The sequence below is a fragment of the Juglans microcarpa x Juglans regia genome, chromosome 7D (genome assembly GCF_004785595.1).
Source record: "Juglans microcarpa x Juglans regia isolate MS1-56 chromosome 7D, Jm3101_v1.0, whole genome shotgun sequence".
NCBI lineage: Eukaryota > Viridiplantae > Streptophyta > Magnoliopsida > Fagales > Juglandaceae > Juglans > Juglans microcarpa x Juglans regia.
Window position 1 is genome coordinate 5,859,263 of NC_054606.1, and position 26,083 is coordinate 5,885,345.

General features: G+C 39.7%; 2 protein-coding genes across 2 annotated transcripts; both read right to left on the minus strand.

The window, feature by feature from the left end:
- Positions 1-18,143: 18,143 nt before the first annotated feature.
- Positions 18,144-19,052, minus strand: LOC121239486. Its single transcript, XM_041136741.1, has 2 exons — positions 18,660-19,052; positions 18,144-18,464 (listed from the first exon to the last, which is right to left on the minus strand). The coding sequence occupies exons 1-2, from the start codon at positions 19,050-19,052 to the stop codon at positions 18,144-18,146; spliced, it is 714 nt and encodes a 237-aa protein (XP_040992675.1).
- Positions 19,053-20,036: 984 nt separating this feature from the next.
- Positions 20,037-21,462, minus strand: LOC121239487. The gene is made up of 3 exons (XM_041136742.1): positions 21,141-21,462; positions 20,864-21,052; positions 20,037-20,755 (listed from the first exon to the last, which is right to left on the minus strand). Exons 1-3 carry the CDS (start codon positions 21,460-21,462, stop codon positions 20,037-20,039), a joined length of 1,230 nt encoding a protein of 409 aa, XP_040992676.1.
- Between the last annotated feature and the right edge of the window lie 4,621 nt (positions 21,463-26,083).

Genomic DNA, 26,083 nt, shown 5'->3' on the forward strand with positions numbered 1-26,083 from the left:
CTCACCCTTGTGAAGGGAGTGGATCTCCATTGAAGGGAAGGGGGGTGGGGAGATTCTGGTGGGCGACCAAGACACTGTTGGTGATGGTGCCTTTGAAGAGCGAGTAGATGAGCAGGTCGGCTCCTAGAATGATGGTAGTCCCTCTAGGGAAGTGTCTGCACCCTAGTTTTGGGCCGCCATGGCCCCAAACTTGAGCCTTGGGTGGCTAGTGTGGGTTGAAGCTCATGGAATGAGGGACGCCAGTGAGGTGGAAGATGCTGGCCCTCGCTGCCTTTCGCCTCTTTTAGGACCATTTGTGGAGATGGCCAAGCGTTTGAGGAGAAAGTTGTCTCTGGTAAGGCTCTTTTGCCTATATCTTTTCACTTGCTTAAGTAGCTTGACCACATTCTCAAGGGTTTTGTCTTGGTGGGCATTTATCCATTCGCGCTCTTTCTTGTACTTCTCATACCTAGTCTCCGCCGTTCTCAGGTCCACTTGCAGCTCTGCTATCCTCGCATCTTTTTGATGGTGCTCCTACCAGAACGCCTCCCGTTTTTTAGAGAACTCCTTAGCCACTTTCTCACACTTCTCTTCAAAAGAAGCCAAGGTTGCAACCACCTCCTGACATTTCCTTTCAGCATCAGCTCGGGATCACTCTGAAGATTCCAACATCCCCCTCAGGCGTAACACTTCCGCCTTGGTAGCAACCTTTTCCATCTCTGCCGTATGCAAGGCAAAACTATCCCGAGTTTGGAGAGTCTGAACACAAAGAAGTTAAGAATGCAGGTTGCACGTGTTAAGATCTTCCTCCAGGGCGTGAACATACCCATATGACTGCTCCAAGTAGCATTGTAGCTTTTCTCTCTCAGCCGTGAGGTGGTCGATCTCTTTCTTAGCGAAGTAACTGAACCTCCGCCATTCATAGATCTCCTCCTCCAAGTGGGCCCTATCACCCATTATCCAAGATGCCAAAACATCCACATTTTGTGCAAACACAAAGGATTAAGAAAACTCTGTACAAGGACAACAGGTGCCACTCAAGCAAAAAGATATAGGGAAAAGTGCCTTACTGGAGACAACATTCTCCCGGGTAGCTTGGCCATCTCCATAGCTAGCCCTGAAGGAGGCAGAGGGCAGCGAGGGACAACATCTTCCATCTCACTGGCGTCCCCCATTCCATGAGCTTTGACGCACACTGGCTGCCCAAGGCTTAAATTTGGGGCCATGACAGCCCCAAACTTGGGCGCAAACACTTCCCAGAAGGACTACAATCATTCTAGGCACTGACTTGCTCATCTACTCATTCTTCAAAGGCACTATCACCAACAATGTCCTGGCCACCCAGTAGAATCTCGCCCCCTTCAGTGAAGATCCACTTCCTTCACGATGGGAAGTGCCCCCATCCCACCAAACGAAGAAGGGGATGGTGAAGGAATTGATACCCTTTCTTAGTTCGTAGGTGGGGTCTCACCACTTGCAGTAGTTGTAGGGAGAGAGAGTGGGGAAAAGTTTTGCCCCCCACAGTGGGCAATGCCACCGACTTTAGCTTTAGTTGCAACGTCGCCAACAGTAGAGGTAGAAGCATCAGGCACGCATCCCCCGAACAAACCCAAGGTGAAAACAGCATATATGTCATTGAAATCGCCTCTGCCGCGTGGCATGGATACAGCAAAAGGAATGTCAGGAAACTCAAAAGAGGGGGTGCCCACAGAGTCGCCCCCCGAGGGTAGCTCAAAGTCATAGGCCATTGACAAGTCCGCGACAGCCTGCTTCATCAGGGCATTCAGGTCATTGAGACCTGGGATCATCGAAGGGAAGGCCTTAATAGGGGAAGTAGCCGGTGTGCTTTCCCCAGAACTAGTTGCATCTACACCTACTCCCTGTGCCACCTTGGCAGTAGAATCAGAAATGTCACTGGACTTCGTGGCGCCCTTGCCGTGGGGACGTTTCATTTTTGGTCGACTAGTTTGGGGGCACTCCTCTTTGCCGGAGGTGGTACTCTTTTGAGTTTGGACCCCCTAACATGGGCACGACTTGGCACCACCAAAAACCTATCTCTATTGGCGGGGGAAAGGAGGTCATCCGACTACAAACCATCATGATCATATTCCTTGGCCCATTCACGAACAAGATCAATGTGAGAGCGCAAACTATCAATTAGCTCCAGCAACAGGCTCTTATCATAAATTACTCATCCCTAATTGGCCTTAACAGGGAATTCCTAGCCGCGACCAAAGATAAAGAAAAACTCACTACTCAATTACTTGGCGTTGGAATAACGCCCTTTCAAAGTCGCCAAGTGTTGCCCGCAGACGCGAAAGCTGCAGATATTTCCTAGCAGAGCCGTCATGCTATAAAAAAAAAAGAAATTCCTTCGCCGTTAAAACTAGATACTTCTCCCCGAGAGGCTCCAACACTCTGTGAAAGACTACGTTGGTAGACATCAATACACGCCAAGCCTTACTGTGGAGCTGGGCAGAGACAAGTTTCAGGAAGCTCAAAACGTCATGCACTGGGTGAATGAAAGGGAGCCATAACCCATTAGTTAGGGCCAAACTGTCTGGGCCGCATCTCTAGCATAGCTCACTTTGTCGACACATCCTGCCTCTGAAATGGTCATGTCTGCAAATTTGGGAATATGGAAAGACTTCCTCAAATCAACAAGCTCTACCAAGGCCAGGACTGAGCGCTATGAAAATCCTTCAAAAGAAGCAAGGCTTCGAGCGAGGGAAGATTCACCCTTAGACTGGGGGGAAGCTTTTGCAGAACCACGACCGGCCATTGATTGAGTGAGAAAGGAAGGGAAAGTTGCTGAAAAATCAAAATATCTAGGGAGTTGGGGGAGTAAGAGAGTAAAAGAAAAAATGAAAAGAGGTCTGGAAGGTAATCATGAACCTCTCTCGGGAATATGAACTGTTGGCTGCGGCGACGGTTACCATTCCTTTTGAAGACCATTTAAAGTGTGAGAATAGTTACTGCTGACGTAAGCCACATCCTTTCGAAAAAGAAAAGGTACGAGCTCGAGCACACCAACCAGCGTAGACCCCAATCGGGTAAGGGAAAAGCACAAATGCACTCCCATGGACCAACAGGGTAGGCAGTAGCTACAGAGAATCCAAAAGTTTAATTTTGCATGTATTGCTAGTACAAAGAAAATTAGCAGGGTAACTGGAGGGGATATTTGGGCATCCTGGTAACTAAGCCCACGACTAGGAAGCCGGCCCAAAGCATTAGTTTAGGGTGGGAGGGCCACGGCCAAAAGGCTCATAAGCACAACCATGTGGCAGAGAACTTCCCTGGGAGTTGGAGATCGAACCCACAGTTGGATACGCTCATCTTAGGCAAGATAACTCCTACAAAATAGGAGCTATCCTTTCGAGTTAATAAGGGATCATGGAGGATATGCACACGGGAATGGTGACTAGAGTCAATTGCCATCACGCCATGTCCATGTCCTTCTATAAAGAACCAACGAGAGGTAACAAACACTTCACTTCATCTTTTATATATACTTATTCTCATACTATATTTTTGATTTAAGCATCAGAGGATCCCCAGGGCAACTAGTGTCGCCCTTTATTGTCGCAAGTTAACCTTGTGGTTGGTGGTGTGAAACACGTCCTTTACAAGTAGATTCTAATTAATCCACATAGAGATCATGTTCTCTCTGTATGGAAACTAAAAAACAAAAAAATACTAGATCAAGATCATGGATGTATAGCTATATATGGCCGGTGACATAAATGAAAAAACAAACAAACAAAAGAATTTATAAAGAATGGCCTTTTGAGTCTTATGATTGAAGGGGGAGAGAGGGATCGAGTAGTACTATGATCTATAGGGAGAAGTACTTAAGGAGGAGCTCATGATCTCCTGATCTCCAATAGTTTGGAAAGGGTTAATTTGTTCAATTAGTTTTGTATTCATTTTTTTTTTCAGATTAGAGAGAGGGATTTGAAGAACGTTACATGTTGTATATATATGCTATTGGTCTTGATTGTATATCCATATGCTATAATGTATGACTAGAGGACGGAGTTTCGTGACTCTAAGGTTTCGGGATCCGACCTCTGCATGTTGCAAATTGAAGTTCAACGTAAGGTGTACGTTAATTAAGCAACAAAAAAACAATTATGGCATATCAGAAAAGGCACGAGGTGTGCCGCAAGATTCCAAATTTATGTGAAATTGAATCCAAACGGATTAAGCTGGAAACCCTATCCATGATTGAACAACGCAGGTTGAGTCTGTCTTTACACTAATGCCAAGGTGGATGATTAATTAGTTTACGTATAGCTCAAGGAATATATACAATTATGGCATATCAGAAAAGGCACGAGGTGTGCCGCAAGATTCCAAATTTATGTGAAATTGAATCCAAACGGATTAAGCTGGAAACCCTATCCATGATTGAACAACGCAGGTTGAGTCTGTCTTTACACTAATGCCAAGGTGGATGATTAATTAGTTTACGTATAGCTCAAGGAATATATATATCATGATCATTAATAACATAAGAGTATTATATATTGAATGAAGCTTAATTAATTTATGTAACGCATACCGTGGTACGTACTTTTGTAGCTCCTATACATCTTGTCTTCTCGTACTGACTCTAATTAACACCTCCCAATCAACACTACAATATAATGTAGTTTTTGTGACTGACAAAACCGTCACAAAAAATGCAAACCGTCCATTTACCCGATACAATAATCGCATCATGAAGTATATATTGTGTTGGTTTACTGTTCAATGGTCACTTTTTTTTTTTTTTTAATGGTTTATGACCCAACATTCAATTGAAAGTTCAAACGTGACCAATTTTTGGTGACAGTTGGTTTCCGTCACTAAAAGTATATATGTTCAAGTGTACCAACTGACTCATTCAAAAATGAGCAGTACAAAAACTATTCCAAGTGCAGGAGGGTGTCGCGTAATAATTATGAAGAAAATTCTTAGATCGTTTCTTCAGGAAAAGTGTTTAAAATCAAACTCGTGTGAAATGATAAAAATATTTACAAAGAGAAAATAAAACTAAAAGTGATGATATGTACAATGAATAGAGGAGTGCAATGAAAATGAAAACTTACTGGTCATGAACTAGATTCATTTTGTTGGATTTGAGTGTACCGATGAAGAGTAAGAAATTTAGATGCAAGACAGTAGATTAAAATTGCTGAAATTAATTGACTGAAAATTGAAAGTGCAGAAAAATAAATGACATTAATTTAAATAGCAGAAAATTAAAAGTGCAGAAAAATAAATGACATAAATTTAAATAGTAGGAATTTAAAGTGCAAGAAAATTAAATGACATAAATTTAAATAGCAGGAATTTAAAGTGCAAGAAAATTAAATGACATAAGTTTAAATGAGCAATAATTAAAATGAACACTTAAAGATTGCAATAATTCATCATAATTTCAAACTGAAATAAAATAAAAATAAAACTGTAGATGGAGGCTACAAATGAAAGAGGAAAGCTCGGCAACAATAGTTGGGCCGTTAGGCTCTGCACCTGCGTCGCCATGCTCCCTCTCTTCATCACTTGAGCTTTCTCCAAAAATTGAAGAAAAAAACATACACGCTGAATTACTTTACTCCTACTCCTACTCCTAATCTAACCGTTTTATTCTCTCTTGACTACTCTTGTGATATTTCATATGATATAGATAAGAGTAAGTGGTGTATGAGATTTCACATTACTTCAGAAAGAAAAGTTCTTTCTCTTTATAAAATTCTAATGAGACTCCAATTGTATCATTGACTAGTCATTTTAGAGTTTAGATCATATGATTTGGGCCTTCTATTGTGACGTTACAAATTGTATTAGAGCCAGGTTCTAACTAGAAATGCAGGACTTGAACCGTGCCATCTACAATAGAAAGGTTCGACGAGGACATTGGAAATTTAATGGGGGTAGATTGTGATACTCCATATGATATAGATAAGGGTAGGTAGTGTATGAGATCACACATTGCTTGGGAAAGTGAAGTTCTTACTCTTTATAAGGTTTCAATGAGACTCTAATTGTATCATTGACTAGTCCTTTTAAAATTTAGGCCATGTGATTTGAACTTTCCATTAGGGCGTTACAACTCTCCCTTTGCTTCGACCGTTTCAGGCCTTTATATAGGCTTCAAAAGCACTGCAAATGGGTGCTACTTTCTGAGTTGCATGTGCGTGCCTTCGATCCATCCACCGTGGGTAAACATTGGATTCCTTTTTTATTTCTTTTCTCCGTGGTTTCACGTTTCTCGCTGGTCACTCAAGTTCGGACGAAATGGCCAACTGCATGTTTCTTGATTTCGGCGTCCACTTCCCGTTCTTATGTCATGCGTGAGTGTTGACTTATTTTTTATTTCCCTTTCTCAGTCTGCTTTCTTTTCTTTTCTTCGTTTTCCTCTTCTCTTCAAATTTTAATTCTTCGCTCCTTCGCCTCGCGTCCAAAGAAGAATCCCCGGAACAGAAAACAAACAATACCGGCAAGTGCTTCTTCGTGTGCGTATGTCTTCCGTAAAAACCCAAAAAAGAATCGACAAAACCCCCACTTCCTTCGTGCGTGTCCTCCGTAGAGACCAAAGTCTCCTCTATTTGTTTTCTGTCACCGTGCATCTCCCAAACCGAATCCATGGCTACTGATCATGTTCCTGCTTCACGTCGACGCCTACTCTTTCTTCGGTTGTCATCGTCTTCTTAATTCTATAAGAAAAATAAGTATTTATGACTATTTTTTTTGTAATGAAAAAGATTATTTATAATAAAAACAGACTTATTTTAACTATAAATAGTTATTTCGTCAGAAATAACTGGAAATAACTATTTAAAATAAGTAATTTTCTTATAGCTAGCTCCCTCTTCCAACATAAAACCCATTTTGGGACTCCAACAAGCCGGGCATGGAGAACTTGCTACAGAGCAGCAGCAAGCTAGCAGAAAAAAGAACATCATGCAGTGTGCATGGTGGCTTGGGATGGGTGGGAAGCTGCAGGCTAACGGCTTGCAGGTGCAGCGGGTGCAGTAGTGGATGCGTAGGGGTGGTGCTGTGCAGAGGTGATGCTGCGTATAGGTTGCTGCGGCTGGGTGACGGTGGCTTGTTTGGTTGTTTCCTAGACGTGCGATGGAGCTGGGCAGATGTGGTACTTGGTGGCTGTGATGGCTGAGCAAAAGGGGGCAGCGGATGTGCGAAGGAGGATGCTGCAGAACAAACGAAAACAAAAATAAATAAATAAATAACTAAAAACAAAAATAAAACTAGACAAACAAATAAGAAAATAAATAATTAAAGACAAAAAATAAAACTAGACAAAAAATGAAGAATAACATATTAAAAGTGTGCTGTGCATTGAAGAAACATTACCAAATTAAATCACAAGTATTAAAATCAAGCATAAACTATACTATTAATCAATTTAAATCACAACTTAGATTTATGCCTCTTAATCATTTTTCCATTTAAAACCAATAGTAAAATAATGAAATAATTAAAAATATATTAGTTTTAAATATATAAAATATGCAATAATGCATCTCAATCACCAACAAACATCCGAACATTGTCAAGATTCGAACGTCAACTATTACATTCGAGCGCAACGTTCGAACGTTGTCAAGATTTGAGTGTCAACTATTACATTCGAACATAAATTGTTACGAAGTTCAAATGTCAATTTTATTAACGTTCGAACGTGAATTACAATATGTTTGAACATAAATTAAAACAATTATATTAAAACAATTTCTTAATTTTATAATACTTTTATTCAACTGTTTCTTTCTCTTTTCCCAAAACTCAATAAAATAAATTCACTTAAACGTAAATTAGAATATGTTCGAACTTGAACTAAAATATGTTCAAACGTGAATTAAAGTACATTCAAATGTGAATTACAATACGATAGAACATGAATTAAAATACGTTCGAATGTGAATTACAATACATTCGAATGTAAATTAAAACACCTTTGAATTTTAATTACAATATATTTGAACGTAAATTACATTTGAACTTTAATAGGCTTTATTTGAGCGTTAATGGTAAAAGATTGGAATGCGAATAATATTAGATTGAAACAAGTTTGATAATTTTCATGCAGAAAAATGTGCTTTTTTTTTTTATGGAAAAAAGTGACAAAAAGTGTTGTTTGAATGTTTGATCATATCGTTCAGATGTCAAAGAAGTTTTAATAGTTTTTTGTGACAATTTTTAGAATCTGTCATAAAACGGCACTTTTGGTGACGATTTTTTCAATGTTGCAAGTTCTAAACTGTCCCAGAAGATTGAAAGTATTGTAGTGCAAGGGACATACAAAAGCCTGGATCATAGTGTAATAAGATGGTTATTGTCTCTTAGGACAATGATGAAGGAGATCATCGTGTTCAGTTCAAGCTTTGGTTTTGAACCATACGTAGATTTGTGTCCTTAATGTAACACTCTATATTTTAGTGTATTTTTACTGAAAGATTATTTTTATTAATTCAAAAATTTATTCTCTTATTTTAAAATTGTTGGATTTTTTTTAGTGGGATTATTTTTATGATTTTTAAAATTTGCAAAAAAATTAATTTGGGATGTTTCCTTAATATTCATTATTGTTATGCATTTAAATTGTTCTTTATTTAAAATTAATTGATTGTTGGATTTAATTATTTTATTTTCATTGTATCATTACGCTTAAATTATTTTATTGTACTCGTTGTTTTGAAATCGTTTCCGTTGGATCATTTTTGTGACTCAAGATGTGAGGACTGGACCTCATTTCTTTTCCTCTATTTTCTCTTTCCTCTCTTTTTTCTTTTCTTCTTTTCCTTTCTTTCTTTTTTCTTTCTTCCCCTGCTTCCTGCGCTCGGACGTCCCTCTCCCTCTCTCTTCCCATGCGTTTTTCTCCTCCACCAGCCCGCCTCCTTGAGCCGCTCGTGACCGACACCGCCCACCGCCACAAGTTCCCCTCCCGCCGGCCATCATCCCCCACCAATCTCAGCTCCTAACTCGCTGCCGTTCCTTCCCACGCACAACACCAAGCCGCAGTGCTCTCTTCATTTCAGCGCCGTCGTGCGCCTCTCGTGCCCGGCACCGTCCAGCCCACCAGCTCCCCCACCCTCTAGCGACCTTATCCCTTCAATCTCAGCCTCCCTTGCGTCGCTATTAGCCACCACGAGCCCCTCAAAGCCGCGGCATTCCTTGCGCCGTTGGGCCGCCGTCGCGCCACCTCTGGCCACCATTTCTTCACCACTTCATCCTCGACCTCCCAGCTACCCAATGGACCCAACCCTAGCTCCGATCCGTCACCGGTGAAGCCTATCTATCTGCATTTCCGATTTGGACACCTTTGGTCTAAAACCACCTTTTGCGCCGCCACCCACGACCAACTACCACCACCACTAGCTTCACCGATATCCCTAAGCCATACCCTATCAATTTCGGGTCTTGGATTATCTCCGTTCAAAAGTGAGTTTTTGAGACCCACGGCCACAGTGTATTTTACACTGTTACGTTGCTGTGTCGCCACCTTTTGCAGCTCCATGATCCTTCGGAAATTATTATATAGTACTGTAAGTATTTTTCCAAATAACTATCGTGATTTAAATATATTTTTGCACTATTATTGTGAACTGGTTGGACATGTCGGACTGAGTCTGAGGAGTTCGGGGGTCGGATGGATTGTGGACAGAGTTGTGTGTTTGGTTGGTATTGTGAATTGTTGGTTGTTGGTTTTGGTGTTGTTCATGTACATGGCATATTGCACGCATGATCATGTTTGTAAAGGAAACTGGGTTTTCGTGTACATGCATTCATGTTCATGTGTTTCATGAAAACTGAATTTTCATGTGTTAAAGGATTTTGGGTGTGTGTGTATCACGACCCCAAGCCGAGATGGGGTATTATCTCGGTGGAGCTCCTCTGGTCACTCGGGAGCGGAATATACTGAGTGACGTCCCCTGGGTTGTCGCTGGGCTACAACGGGATCTGACGAGATGGTCTCGTGTCGACTCCGTGGCCCCTCTGCTGGCGGGGGCTAGAGGATGCTTGGCCACAAACGTGCTAGGCGCGGAACTGGGTATCGCTCGTTGGATAGTGGGTGCTTGGCCACGAACGCGCTGGGCGCGGAATTGAGCATCGCTATGAAGCCAAAACGTGCGGATGATCCCTAGGGGAGATCATGGTGCATTGGTTAATGGAATAATGGGTTGTTTTCTGGAAAAATAGCGTGTGTTGAATAAAAGGATTTTATGTGATTCATTTTCTGGGAAAATGATGTTTTATTGACTTGGGTCATTTTCTGGAAAAATGACGGATTATTGTTTTTGGGCCAAAATGGAATTTTGGCGTGTGTTGGAAAATATCCCTTTTCAGGGAAAATGATATTTTGGATTTGATGCATATTTCATCATATGTATGCATGTTGGTTGCATCAATATGTTTTTATCTCGTGGTTGTTTGGTTTATACTTACCTGTGGTAGCATTTTATGGTATCGCAGATTTTGATGCAGATAAGGATGACGAGCATAAAGCTTGGCTCCGTTGGCGGAGTGATCTGGGATTGCTCCTGTTTATCAAGATTTATTTTTATCAGTTATTTATGTATTTTTCTTGTAATATATTTTAGGATGACTGTATAACTTTTTAAGGATGATTTGTTTTGAATATTTGTATTTAAAATTCTGGTACTTAGTTGACTTGCTTAATTTATCCGCTGCGTTGTTTATTGTACACTGTTGCATGTACACACACTTGACACTATCGTTGGGATGCGTGACCCTGTTGTCATCATCCCGACGTCACGATTCCTGTATTTTTTTATACGTGGGAGTCGGGGCGTCACACTTAAAGCCGCCACTTTGAGATCTAATATCCTCAATTGATGTGGTACTAGTGCATCATCAAATAATTTACATATAAATAAAAGATTACAAATTAGTTTTTCATCATAATTTAAAAGTTTACAAATTCTCACACACACTCTGTTTTACTTCACCCCTTTTGTTTTATTGTTTGATTTATGAAAAATTGTAGCACAGTTTTTAGAGTCCCTCTTCATTTCAGTTGATTTCAATCATTGTGATTGTGTGAATCAATGGTAAGTCTAGTCTCCTCTCTCTCTAAATCTGAATCTCTCATTCTCTTGGTGTTCATCCATCCACCCGAAGTATTACAAATGTATTTTCCTTATTATTGTTTCATTTTATTATTTTACATTTTAGGTGTATACTTCCTCCTCTGTATAGTTGTGCGACACTACTCCCGTTAGGTATTGGTTGTCGTGTTCTAGTCAAAGTGTGAACCTCCTTGATTCTTGCTGCCAAGGTAATTCCCCCTCTTAGGAGAGTTCAAGTTAGCCATGCTACAATGTGGTTTCTCCATTGAATGAAATCAATTTTTCTTCTTGCCAGTGATAGTGTGATAGTTGAGAAGTAATCGCATCTCTAGGTAGTGGATATCAGTCCCTAGCCCCACGTTTCATCACATGTGATTAGGCACGATATTCGGAATATTAAGTGCTTTTTATTTTTGACGTTGGTTGTGTGACATGAATAATTGGAAATTGTTAGAATTTTAAGTGAGTTATTTTTCATAGGGTAGAATCTATAAATGGTATTATAGCTTGTTGGGTGCTGGTTAATATTTCAGAAGTTTTGCATTTGTGTGGAGTTGTGAATGGAAGAGACTTGCTATGTATTGTTGTTTTGGGTGAGTTGTTGGTTGTCGGAGTTTGAGTGAAGGATTGTTTTGGGGTCAATATGGGATTGGCTGGTTTGATTTTGTGGTGTCCAAGGTGGGCTTGTGGCTGTCTAGATTGCTGTGCATGGCTAGAGAGTTGTTATGCATGCTCTATTGGTTGGTATGAGTGGCTGGTTGGGCCGTGTTAGTTGCTGGAAAATGGGTAGTGTTGCTTGCTGTGAGGGGGATGGATTAATTACAAATTATGGGTTTGCTTTAATCTATCTTTATAATCGAGTAGTTGTTATATTGAGTAGTTTTTGGTGTTTGTGTGTAGGTTTTTAATATGCCAGTGCTTATTCTTTGATATAGGTGTTGAAAGTACTAGAGTTCGTACTCAAGTTTTAGACAGTACACTACGAGAGTTAGGTAAGCGGGGTTCCTATATTAGTCTTTGCATTAAAGAAAATGACTGAGATTGATTTCGAAAATATGCATGTTTGTTTTGGAAAGGAACTTGAAAACAACATCAAATAAGTGTTTTGCATACTCATGAAATCTGTATAAGAATGAAGTATTTTCTATTATGACTGATGTAGACATGAACTTATTTTGTTGCATTCTATTTCTGAATTATGTAAAAAGAGCAAATATGAGATCTAAAAAGTTTGCTTTGATTAAAGATTATGTTATTATGAATATGTGAAATGATCTAAGGCTATTAGTACGTACTCTGTTTTGATATGATATGTTATCTGAAAAACTTGGCATAAATTCTGATTCTGTATCTGAATATGATTTGTTTTCAATGTTGCCCTTATTCGGTCTCTATTAAAGCCCCCGCCACGGTTATAATAGTGGTATACGACCACGCTATAGGTATAATGGTGGTTTATAACCATACCACGGGAGTTAAACATGGTATATAACCCCGTCATGGGTATAATAGTGGCATATGGTCCAGCCGTGGGTATAATAGTGGTTTATAACTCTACCATGGGGGTTAAACATGGTATACGACTCTGCCACGAGTATAATGATGGTTTATAACTCTACCATGGGGGTTAAACATGGTATCTGTCCCGATGTGATGCTCTGATATGTTATGAAGATCAGTCTGTGATATGCCAAGGATTTTGAAAGAAGAAAGTTTTATGAAAGTTTCGCTCTGACTTTTTGATAACATGTTTTTGATTATGAATTTTGAAAACAACAATTCTGATTCTGCATTATGAAAGTAAATGTATCTGTTATGCATTCTGAACTTGGTAAATGCTCATGTTTACAGACTAGCATATGTTCCTTATTTACTGAATTGTTGATAACTCACTCATTTATCTTCACTATATTTCAGATGGCTTTGATGTTTCAACTGAGCAATAGTAATAGAGTACATGGGCAAGATTAACTGAGGATAGTAGATGAGTACCACGGGGTACTAGTGCTATTGGTGGATTTAGTTATTCAGTAGACGCTTTTCAGTGTGTTTTGGATGATTGTGGAGACTTATGTAAACCCTATTTTTATTTTATTATGTTCATTGAGATATGTGGAGATGTTGATTTAGTTTATCTGATATATGGTATTGAGGATCTGATGTGCGATTATGTGTTGTTAAATCAATTTTGAAGTATTGGTGGTTGATTTAGAGCCGTTGGAAGGGTATATTTTGAATTTTATGGAGAATTTATTAGCATTGTGAAGTTGCTTATCAGGTGACAGGAGTTAACTCCTTGGACCTTTGGCTTTGGGGCGTTACAATTTGCCCATGTTACTACTCCAAGCGCCATATGGTTACTCTAAGGGGATTTTTCCCCTTATTGGCCCATACATCGATCCTACGAGGGACCATAAGGGACCACAAGGGAATCAAGTCAGAGAGCCCGGCCAAGCCTAGTCAAGCCCAATGACCCCTCCTCCACTAAGAAAAGTCAGTAGGCCTCTGTAGAGTACTCGGCCAGCGAGCAAAACCCACCCTCGAAGCAACTCATACTTGGGGAAAGCGGATAGTAGGGGTAGATGAGACTCGCCGTCCTGACACCACCCCATTGACACCGTATCCTCGAGAACCTGCGCAGGCAGGCGGGTGAGACATACGGAGAACCCTTGATCTCCTGACAGCAAGCATGGATGGGTTTGATGGGGAACGCCAGTTAGATGAAGTGAGTCAGGGAGTCACGCTGCAATAATGGCGCCACCTCCCGGACTCTACACTACATTTAGTGATGCCGCCCTAGAAGCTATGCCAAATTAAAGAATTCTGACAAAGGAAGAATGGAAAGGACATAAGGTTCCTCATAATTAGGGATGGGTGATCTCTACCAGAAACCTAGTATAACAGCCGATCCCTAAGTACGGAGAACTCTCTCTGATTCCTCTATGTTTACGCACAAACTACTAAGGAGATATACTGACTTTGGCATCAGAGACTCCCCGGCAACCACCAAGGCCCCCCATTCTCTGTGTTTGCTTAAGTGTACAGGTGAAAGCTTGAGGACCCGAGTTTCTGGAACATAGCCCAAAGGCGTGTGAAACACAACGTTAACAGCGGCGCCGTTTGTGGGATATCTATAGACTTCACGTGTCTTTCATGCTCCTGCGACAACCCATTCTCAAACAACTTAGGGACAGGAAGAAACAACGTAAGCAAATATGGAAGCAAGGCTCACCATAATGGAACAACTAGAGGGAAAATTGACTACCGAGGTGGAGACCCTCCAGAAGGAAAACAAGACAATCAAAGTGGCCACCAACGTCTATATGATCATCAGGATCTTTTCAATGCTCAAATTTGGTATATACTATGTTGCAACTCCATTTCTACTTGATGTCATCTATAATAGCTAACCCTCTAGAAGGATCATGAGTTTGGGCATCCTTATTCAAACGATTTTCTTTTATTTTCTTTTCCCTTTCTTTGGTTCTGGTCTTAGCATTTACCTAAATGGTTTTGTTGCATTTATGTGCATTAATTTGTATAAAAGGAACTTCCATCTGAGTCCAAAAAGAGAATTATCGTCCCTTCATTTACACCAGATAATGATTTTATTTCAGTGTTAGGGCTGGAGCAACTTATTATATGTTATAGAGATAATGATAAAAAAAAAAAAAATCATGATCACCAAGCTGTTATAATCATGGGTCCCTCATTACTAGCTCGATCCTTGACATATGCAGAGACAATGTTTCCTCCAGAATGCAGATTGCTACTTTCAACATTTGCAGAGTTGGGATTCATGCTTCACCTTTTTCTATTAGGAGTGCAGATAGATATCAGCCATCTGAAGAGAATTGAAAAAAAGGCCATGGCAATAGGCCGTATTACAGGTTTTTTGGCTACCTTGACATTTGGAGGGTTGGCCATCAAACTCGTACAACTTATTATGTCTTTTAAGCAGGAAGTAGGACCTGAGGTTTCAATCATGGTGGCCAAGAATCCCGTTTCTTCTTTCATTGTCACCACCAGCTTGCTTAATTAGCTCAACATCCTCAACTTAGAAATTGGTCACTTGGCTTCCTCAACTTCCATGGTTTGCGATGTGTGTGGCTGGTGTACTAAATTCTTTCTTGCTTACATCGTTAATGCCCTGCAATCCTCCACGTTCAAATCTATGCTGGAGCAAAACATTTCATTTTCATGTATACTTCTCAAAACGTATTATCAGAAAGAAATTCGAGTGACTTTTCAATATTTTCATATTCATAAACCATTTTCATATTCAAATACCATTTTCATATTCAAAATCACTTTGGCGTAACATAATTGCACGTTTTCATCTTATTATAACATATCATATACCATGTTTACCCTCGTGGTAGGGTTGTGCTTTCCCCGGTGACCAAACCAGCCACTATCATATTGTGAAACTTTCACTTTTTCAATCTCGGAGTTCCGAGTGTGCACACATGAAAGAACACATAAAAGATTATTTTGTTTCTAAAATGGGTGCACTCATATCATATCATATCAAGTTGGTACCAACTATATCACGTGAATCAGTATCATCATATCAGAACCATACTCAGAATCAAAATCAAAACAGATAAGTATGCCAAAGGTTTTTCATATCCATATCATATCAAACCATGTGCTAAACATATTCATATAATTTCCATTTGGTCAAAAACAGATCCAAATCATTTTCATATTACATGTAGAAAAATTCATAGATATAATATTCGCTCTTTTGCACATTTCAGAAACATGTCAAATATTGCTCATGTCTACACTATTCATGTCAAAAGCATTTCTTTTCTCTTTCATACATATCTCATGAGTGAATGCAAACATCTATTGAGGTTTTTTTTCACCTTTTCTTTTTAAAAAAATATGTAAATTTTTACAAACCAACCTCAGTTCATTTTTTTTTATGCAAATCAAGCATATGAACCCCGCTTATCTGGACTTTTTAACTTTCCAAAAACTTCCTCAACAATGCCGAACAAAAATTAATCGTCATTTATAAGATAATCATGTAAATTTTTCATAAATTTCCAATCAATCTCGTATTTCGATATTCAAGCCTAAATTTCTAAAATAACCAATTTTTAATTCCTCAAAACCCAAAATTTTCATCATTCTTAAAATACCAACATCACTATCTAAACTCATCAATATTCAACTTAGTAACTCCGACTAAAACATTAAATTCTAATCTATTTACAATTGAGATCATTATAAGTATATCGAAATAAGATTTTGCACTTACTGATCATTCTAAAAATTTATCAGTATTTACTTAATAACCATTCCAATAAAAATATCAGTCTCTTAAAAATACCAACTTAACAAAATAAACCCACATGTGCCTAAGTCTAAAAAAAAAAAAAAAATCACATGTAGCCCACGTTTCAATTGCAAAAATACAAAATCAGTAGACGTTCTAAACAAAAAGGGCAAAAGGTTACTAACAGCCTTCATCTACAAGTTACTTGAGACACACACAGTTCCCTTTTTAAGTAACTATTATCAACAACAAAAATAAAAACCAATAGAGGAAAACGTGAGCGATGGCAGAGACATACCCACAGAAAGAAAAACAAAATTGAGGGAGTAGCACTGTGGGTGCATGATGGCGTGAAGCTGGCAGTTGGCTAAGATGGATGGGGGTGGCACCTGGTCACTGGCTGAAAGGGAAAGAGGGAGCGACGAGCAAGAGAGGCACACGGTGAGAGAATGTGGGAGAGGTCGAGAGAGAAAAACAACCAACTGGAAGTGGCGTGAGCTTACCGAGGGACTTGAGATGGTGTGCAGCGGACTGGGGTGATGAGAAGTCCTCACTGGCATTTTGTGGGGGCACAGCGCGATGGAGCTCTCGGTGGAGGGTGATTGCAGCGGCTTGAACGTTGCTATGTTTTGGACAACTAAAATAGGGGATTTCATGGCTTGCAACAGAGGCTACGGGGGTGTTGGGCTGTAGCTTCGTGTGGCTGGGCACGGTGGTGAGGTTTGGATAGAGGTTCACAGTAGAGAGTGGATGTCGGTTTGGCCTTCTTGAAGAGGAGAACGAGTGACACTTAATCTAGGGTTGAGGAAAGCTTAACATATATATGAGCTATAAGTGGAAAGTAGATAAGACCTAGTGAAGAGAAAGGGATGGACGTGCATGAAAAAGGAAAGATGGCGTGAACCCGTGCAACGTGAATTCTGGAAGTGTTTTCCACGGGCCTGGGCCTGGCAGCGGGCTGAACCTCACATCCTCTCCCTTACAAAAATTCCGTCCTCAAAATTTATTATAAATTGTCAAAACTCCCATCTAAAAGTCGTGGGTACTTATATTGCATTTCTTCCTCCAACTCCCAAGAAGCTTCATTAGTAGCATGATTCTTCCACAATACTTTAACCAAAGGGATAGTTCGAGTCCATAACACTTGTTCTTTCTTTTCCGAAATCCAAACTGGTTCTTCCGCATAAGTCACATCCTCCTGAATTTGAAGTGGTTCATAGTCAATAATGTGCGTCGGGTCGGAAATATATTTCCTCAAACATGGAAATATGAAATACATTATGCACTCATGCAAGTGCCAGTGGAAGTGCTACTCTATAACCAACCGGTCCAATCTGGTAAAGAATCTCAAATGGCCCAATATATCTTGGGCTCAACTTGCCATTCTTTCCAAATCTCATAACTCCTTTCATCGGCGGTATTCTAAAAAATACTTTATCTCCAACCTCAAACTCTAATTGGCGGCTACTTTTACCTGCATAACTCTTTTGTCGGCTTTGAGCTACTTTCATTCTAGCCCGAATGATATCTATCTTCTCTGTGGTCTGCTGAATAATCTCTGGTCCCAAAAGTTTCCTTTCACCTACTTCATCCCAATACAATGGAGATCTACACTTTCTGCCATACAAAACCTTGTAGGGTGCCATTCCAATGCTAGCTTGGAAACTATTATTATAAGCAAACTCGACCAATGGTAAATGTCACATCCAAGTTCCCTTAAAATCCATCACATATGCCCTCAACATGTCTTCCAAGATTTGAATAGTTCTTTCTGACTATCCATCTGTCTGAGGGTGAAATACAGTATTGAAACTTAACTTAGTACCCATTGCCTCCTGTAAGTTTCGCCAGAACTTGGAAGTGAAACGAGGGTCTCTATCCGACACAATTGATACCAGTACCCCATGCAACTTCACTATCTCCCGCACATACAACTCAGTTAGTTTGTTCAGTTTATAAGAAACTTTAATGGGCACAAAACGAGCGGTTTTCGTCAAGCGATCCACGATCACCCATATAACATCTTGTCCGCTCAATGTCCTTGGTAGGCCTGTCACAAAGTCCATGGAGATATGCTCCCACTTCCACTCTGGAATCTGGAGCGGTTGTAATAATCATGCTGGTCTCTGATGCTCCGCCTTCACCTGTTGGCAAGTTAGGCATTGTTCCACAAATTTAGCAATTTCTCTTTTTATATCCTCCCACCAAAAAGACTCTCTCAAGTCCTGATATATTTTGATACTCCCCAGGTGAACTGTGTATAAGGATCGGTGTACTTCTTCAAGAATTACCATTTTCAGTTCTTCATTAGCTGGCACGCACAATCTACCTCTAAACCTTAAAACTCCATCCTCGAAAATGCTAAAGTCAACTTTGCTCCCGTTCCCGACTTCTTCCATTAGTATCTCCAACCCTAAATCCACTTTTTGAGCAGCTTTGATTCTATTTATTGAGGTTGGTTGAACTATTAAACTGGCCAAGAAAGTACTTGTATCACTAGTGATAACCTCAATACCGACTTTTTCTAGGTCCATTAACAACCTATGTTGAGTGGTAAGGGTTACAACTGCTAGTCCCATTGACTTCATACTTAAGGCATTGGCTACAACATTAGCTTTTCCCGGGTGATAATTGATGGTGCAATCATAATCCTTGATTAACTCAAGCCACCTTCTCTGCCTCATATTTAATTCCTTTTAGGTGAAGAAATATTTCAAACTCTTGTGATCTGTATAAATTTTGCACTTTTCCCCATACAGATAGTGTCTCCAAATCTTAAGTGCAAAAATGACTACCGTAAGTTCCAGATCATGTGTGGGATAATTCTACTCGTACGCTTTCAGTTGGCGTGAGTTCCCATGTTGCATCAGTAAGCACCCCAATCCAAGCCTTGGCGCATCGCTATAAACTAGAAATCCACCTCTAGCAGTGGGGGTTGTTAACACCGGAGCTATCACTAATCTTCGTTTCAACTCTTGGAAGCTTTCTTCACACTTTGCTGTCCATTCAAACTTATTATTTTTTCTGGTGAGTGCAGTGAGAGGAACTGCTATCCTGGAGAAACAATCAATGAATCGACGGTAATAACCCGCCAATCCCAAGAAACTTCTAACTTCATGAACATTCTTCGGTGCTGACCAATTAACTACTACTTCCACTTTTCCCATGTCCACTAAAATGCCATCTTTCAAAACTACATGCCTCAGAAATGCGATTAAATCCAGCCAAAATTCACACTTCTTCAATTTAGCAAACAACTTTTTATCTCTGAGTGTCACAAGTACCAGTTTCAAATGTTCTTCATGCTTAGTCTTGCTTTTAGAGTATACCAGTAATATCATCAATAAAAACAACCACAAACTTATCCAAAAATTCATGGAACACCCTGTTCATCAAATCCATGAATATTGCAGAGGCGTTAGTCAGGCCAAAAGGCATGACCAAAAACTCATAATGGCCGTATCGGGTCCTAAAAGCCGTCTTAGCCACGTCTTCTGCCCCGATTTTCAATTGATGGTAGCCCGATCGAAGATCAATCTTTAAAAATACCAGAGCACCTTGGAGCTGATCAAAAAAATCTTTTATATAGGGTAGCGAGTACTTATTCTTTATGGTCACCCGATTAAGTTCTCTGTAATCAATACACCTTCTCATTGATCCATCCTTCTTCACAAAGAGAGCTGGAGCTCCCAAGGTGTTACACTGGGCCTGATGAAACTCTTGTCCAACAAATCTTGCAACTGCTCCTTGAGTTCCACTAATTCAGACGGTGCCATCCGGTAAGGTACTTTTGAAAGAGGTGCCGTGCCTGGGACTAGTTCAATAGTAAACTCTACCTCTCGCTCGAGAGGGAATCTAGGTAAATCTTCTGGGAAAATCTCTAGATATTCCCTCACTACAGGTATCTTCTCTAACTTCAACTCCTCTTTTGGTGCTTCTACCACGTAGGCTAAGAATCCCTGACAACCATCACGTAACAATTTTCCAACTTGAATGACAGATATGATGGGTGGATGCAACCTCACTTTCGAACCTGTGAACCGAAATTCACTTTCTTTTGGGGGTCTAAATACCACTTCCTTTTTAAAACAATCTATATTGGGGTGGTAGCAAGCCAGTGAATCCATACCCAAAATCACATCAAACTCGATCATGTTAGAGACTATCAAATCTGCTGGCATTAATCTTCCCTCAATTGATAAAGGACACCCTGGTAGAATCTTGTCAGAGACTACCGAATTTCTTGTTGGGGTTGCGACCACTAACTTGGACTTTAACTTTTCAGTTTCTAAGGTGCAAAGTTGAGAATAAGTCATGGAAATAAAAGAATGTGTCACTTCCGAATCAAATAACACAGTGGCATTATTAGAAAATAGAGAAAGAGTATCTGTGGTCACAATCAACATCATTCATGAACTAAAATTTCCAAGTCTTAACCTCAACCCACAAACTAATATCTTAAAACATAACAAAGAAGTCATGCCCGTGATCACACTATTCCTATCCTCATCCTCTCCAGGTGTCAAAGCAAAAACTTGTGCAGGCACCGTCGTACGTTGGATGTTGCCTTGCACTGTCCCTTCTACCCTAGGTGGTGGTGGCCTGTTGCTATCCAATTGCAAAGGAAAGTCCCTGAGATAGTAATCCAATTTGCCACAATGGTTAGCATAGTCCCGCTTCCTTCCTGCATACTCCGACATGTACTTGGTTGCAAGTTCTACATTGATATGCTTGTTGGGTTCCTTGAATCGGCCTCTTACCCGAGCTACTACCTTCATTCCTATTTTTCCACGTTCCTTGGTCCATGCCAGAATGATGTCCCGATGAAATAGTCTTCCTCCTCTGATTGTGCAATGCAAAGCTCCTTTGAAGGCTTCGTTCAAAAACTATGGCCTTATCTACCAACTTTGAGAAGTTTCGAATCTGAAAGCCCACTACTCGTTCATAAAGTTTTTCATTCAACCCTTGTTTATATTTACGCGCCTTCTTTTCTTCATCAGGAATCAGATATGCAGCAAAACAGGATAATTCAATGAATTTAGCTGCATACTGGTGCACCGTCATGGTTCCCTGCACCAAAGTGGCAAATTCCATTGTTTTATCCTCTCGGGACGAGCTTGGAAAAAAGCACTCAAGAAAAATCTGCTTAAAATGCAGCCAATAAGCTATTTCCATCCCCCTGCTTCTCGGATAGTTCTTTCTGAGATCCACCATTTTTTTCCCTCACCGGTCAGTTTGAATGTAGCATATGCCACCTTTTGTTCATTTGTGCAGGTTAGCACCCGCAATATCTCCTCAATATCTTGAACCCAATCTTCTGCTGGGGTTGGTTCGCCCTTCCCATCAAATAAAGGGGGTGCATCCGATTAAACTGTTCTATGGTACAACCTCCTTCATTATAGTTGCGTTGGCGACCCAAGGGATTCTGCGCGAGATCATCGATTAATTGAGGAGCTGTTGCTCATAGTACTTAGGAAGCACTCGGGTTTGCTTCCCTTTCGTTCTCGTTTGCTTTCAAGTCCAACATCCTTCGTTCACGATGACGAGGTGGCATCCTGACAAAGTAACTTGGATTTTTAATATTCGTTTCAAAATTTATAGCGTTCATATAAATATAAATAATTAGTGGTAACCGTAAAAACACAACATATATATAATACCTTAAAGTTATAAAGGTACCTACAATAAAGAGGAAAAAAAAAACGCATAACAATAGAAATGATTAATCTCCAAAGTCTAAAAACTTAACTCCATCAAATCTATTTAAAAAAAGTCTCTGGAAGCAGAGCAAACCACAAACAACAAGAATTCAGCTCATAGACCCGTAAAATCCTACACATAAAAATCATTCCTAAGGTTTGAAAATTTTAAGCCCTCGAATACCCATAATATTCTACCTTATAGTCCGCTTCACTATCACATCAAATCTGAAAACGATTTCTTAAAGCCTATTTGTACTCCAAAATCTCATACACTATAGTCTGCAGAACCTTAAACCTATCTCTGACACCAACTGTAACGCCTCATACCTGGAAGGGGTCGGAGGATTACTGATTGTCACTTACAAACTTGACTCTCCAAGCATCTAAAAACTCCAAGGACTTCATAAATAGTACACAATCTCATATTTTCCAAATAACCATAATCAAACTCCATAAGTCATCATTACAAAATAACATAAGCCAAAGGGGGGGGTCCACAATTTTCCAATAATCTCAACAAAATAAAACGATACATCTTTAGATCTCAATAGGTCCAAACAACACCAAGTACTTCAAATACTCAAGTTAAATCCTTTTACTAACACTGGTACTCTTAGGTACCCGACCTTCTATCCACATCTAGCCAAGCTCCAATTTATAATCCTAACCTCCAGCTGGGTAATCAATGTCATCTAAAAAAATAATGAAGAAAGGGGTGAGTTATCCACAACTCAGTAAGCAGAGAACATATACCAGTATGTAAACATGAGCCATTTTTAGAAAATTTAGTATGCAGGAGCAAAACATTTCATTTTCATGTACACATCTCAAAACGTATTATCAGAAAGAAATCCAAGTGACTTTTCAATATTTTCATATTCATAAACCATTTTCATATTCAAATACTACTTTCACATTCAAATACCATTTCATATTCATAATCGCTTTGGCGTAACATAACTGCACGTTTTCATCTTATTATAACATATCATATACCATGTTTAACTCCCGTGGTAGGATTGTGCTATCCCCAGTGGCCAAACCAGGCAGTATCATTTTGTGAAACTTTCCATTTTTCAATCTCGGAGCCCCGAGTGGGCACACAGGAAAGAACACATAAAAGACCATTTTGTTTCCAAAATGGGTGCACTCATATCATATCATATCAGGTTGGTACCAACCATATAACGTGAATCAGTATCATCATATCAGAACCATATTCAGAATCAAAACCAAAATAGATAAGTATGCCAAAGGTTTTTCATACCCATATCATATCAAACCACGTATTGAATATATTCATATAATTTCCATTTGGCCAAAAACATATCCAAATCATTTTCATATTACATGTAGAAAAATTCACAGATATAATATTCGCTCTTTTGCACATTTCAGAAATATGTCAAATATTGCTCATGTCTACACTATTCATGTCAAAAGCATTTTTTTTTCTCTTTCATACATATCTCATGAGTGAATGCAAACATATATTAAGATTGTTTTTCACCTTTTTCTTTTTAAAACAAAATGTAAATTTTTACAAACCAACCTCAGTTCATTTTTTTTATGCAAATCTAGCATATGACCTCGCTTACTTGGACTTCTTAGTTTTTCGAAAACTTCCTCAACATTGCCGAACAAAAATTAATCGTCACCTATAAGATAATCACGTAAATTTTTCATAAATTTTCAATCAATCTCGTATTTCAATATTCAAGCCTAAACTTCTAAAATAACATATTTTTAATTCCTCAAAACCCAAAATTTTCATCATTCTTAATATACCAACATCACTGTCTAAACTCATCAATAATCAACTTGGTAACTACGACTAAAACATTCAATTCTAACCTATTTACGATTGAGATCTTACTATAATTTATAGTACTAAATAACATAACTATATCGAAATCATTATAAGTAGAAAATCATACTTTTGTTTAATTAAAAAAACTATTCTTTTAAAAGGATTCTAAATAAGATTTTGCACTTACTGATCATTCCAAAAATTCATCAGTATTTACTTAATAACCATTCCGATAAAAATATTAGTCTCTTAAAAGTACCAAGTTAACAAAATAAACCCACATGCGCCTAAGTCTAAAAAAAAAAAAAAAAATCAAATGTAGCCCACATTTCAATTGCAAAAATACAAAATCAGTAGATGTTCTAAACAAAAAGGGCAAAAGGGTAATAACTACCTTCATATACAAGTTACCCGAGACACACACACTTCCCTTTTTAAGTAACTATTATCAACAACAAAAATAATAACCAGTAGAGGAAAACGTGAGTGATGGCAGGGACATACCCACGGAAAGAAAAAAAAATCGAGGCAGCGGCACCGTGGGAGCACGACAGCGTGAAGTTGGCAGTTGGCTACGGTGGATGAGGGTGGCACCTGGTCACTAGCTGTGAGGGAAAGAGGGAGCGACGAGCAAGAGAGGCACACAATGCGAGAATGGGGGAGAGGTCGAGAGAGAAAAACAACCAACCGAAAGTGGCGTGAGCTTACCGGGGGACTTGAGGTGGCATGCTGTGGACTGGGGTGATGGGAAGTCCTCGCTGGCAGTGTCTGTAGGGGCACAATGCAGTAGAGCTCTCGGTGGAGGGTGATTACAGCGGCTTGAACGTTGCTTTGTTTTGGACAACTAAAATAGGGGATTTCAGGACTTGCAACAGAGGCTATGGGGCGTTGGGCGGCAGCTCCGTGTGGCTGGGCACGGTGGTGAGGTCTGGACAGAGGTTCACAGTGGAGAGTGGATGTCGGTGTGGCCTTCTGTGAAGAGGAGAATGAGCAACACTTAATCTAGGGTTGAGAAAAGCTTAACATATATATGAGCTATAAGTGAAAAGAAGATAAAACCTAATGAAGGGGAAGGGATGGACGTGCATGAAAAAGGAAAGATGGCGTGTACTCGTGCGACGTGAATTCTGGAAGCGTTTTCCACGGGCTTAGGCCTGGCAGCGGGCTGGGTCTCACACTTGAATGCGAGAAAGAGGCTGGAAAATAAAGAAGTGCCGGTTCGGGAGAAGGCACCGCACCAAGCCATAGATGCAACAAAGTGAACCACAATCATATTGATGTTCATCTTATCATTGGCCATGCGTTTCGCCAATGTTAATGCCTCTTGATCGTCACTCGCTGGACCCTTTAGACGATGCACTTGATCATCCAGAAATTTGCCATTTCACATTATAAGTAACTCTTCAGCGTGAGCCTTGAGTTTAAAATGTGAATTTATCATAACTCTGTTGCAGTCTGGTTGTGTTGAGAAGGGCCTTAGGCACGGCAAAGTGTTGCGATTGATAATTATGCGTGGTTGTGGAAATTGGGCTGGATGGAGGATGGGTGTAACGCCCCAATGGAAGGCCCAAACCACATGACCTATACTCCAAAAGGATTAGTCAATGATACAATTGAAGCCTCATTAGAACCTTATAAAGAGCAATAACTTTTCATTCCCAAGCAATGTGGGATCTCATACACTACCTACCATTATCCATATCAAATGGGGTATCACAATCTACCCCCCTTAAATTCCCGAAGTCCTTGTCGGGCATATCCATTGTAGGTGGTACGGCTCAAGTCCCACATTTCTAGTTGGGATAGTCTCTGATACCATTCCATGCCTATACCAAACGTCAATCATATTGTCGGACCTAATTAATATTCCAAAATTGTCGAACCTAATATTCCAATTTCTAACCCTCCAATATTGTCGATCGTATTCTCCCATATTTTCCCTAGCCATACACGTTCGAGCACACTGCCATTTCAAGTCTAAAATATAAACCTCAATAATGCAATTAACGACCAAATAATAAATTTAAAAATTCTCCACCTAATATAAAAACCTCAATAAATAACGAAATAAACTCTCAAACTATCATATCACTACAACCACACTTCCGCTACTCACTCTAACAACTTATAGTCCTAAAAACATTGAATCTCAATCATATACATCGAAAAAGAACTAACCTCCACATTTAACCAGTCTGTACAT

Bases quoted from the DNA above. Each gene is read 5' to 3' on its own strand.
- LOC121239486 (XM_041136741.1), bottom strand. From the start codon at position 19,052: ATGAGGCAGAGAAGGTGGCTTGAGTTAATCAAGGATTATGATTGCACC. The intron at 18,465-18,659 runs GTAATTCTTGAA...CAACCGCTCCAG, and splicing joins CTAATGAAGAACTGAAAATG to ATTCCAGAGTGGAAGTGGGA.
- LOC121239487 (XM_041136742.1), bottom strand. From the start codon at position 21,462: ATGGAATTTGCCACTTTGGTGCAGGGAACCATGACGGTGCACCAGTAT. The intron at 21,053-21,140 runs GTAGTAGCTCGG...CGGAGTATGCAG, and splicing joins GTGGAAAAATAGGAATGAAG to GAAGGAAGCGGGACTATGCT. The intron at 20,756-20,863 runs GTGTGATCACGG...TTGTGACCACAG, and splicing joins AGAGGATGAGGATAGGAATA to ATACTCTTTCTCTATTTTCT.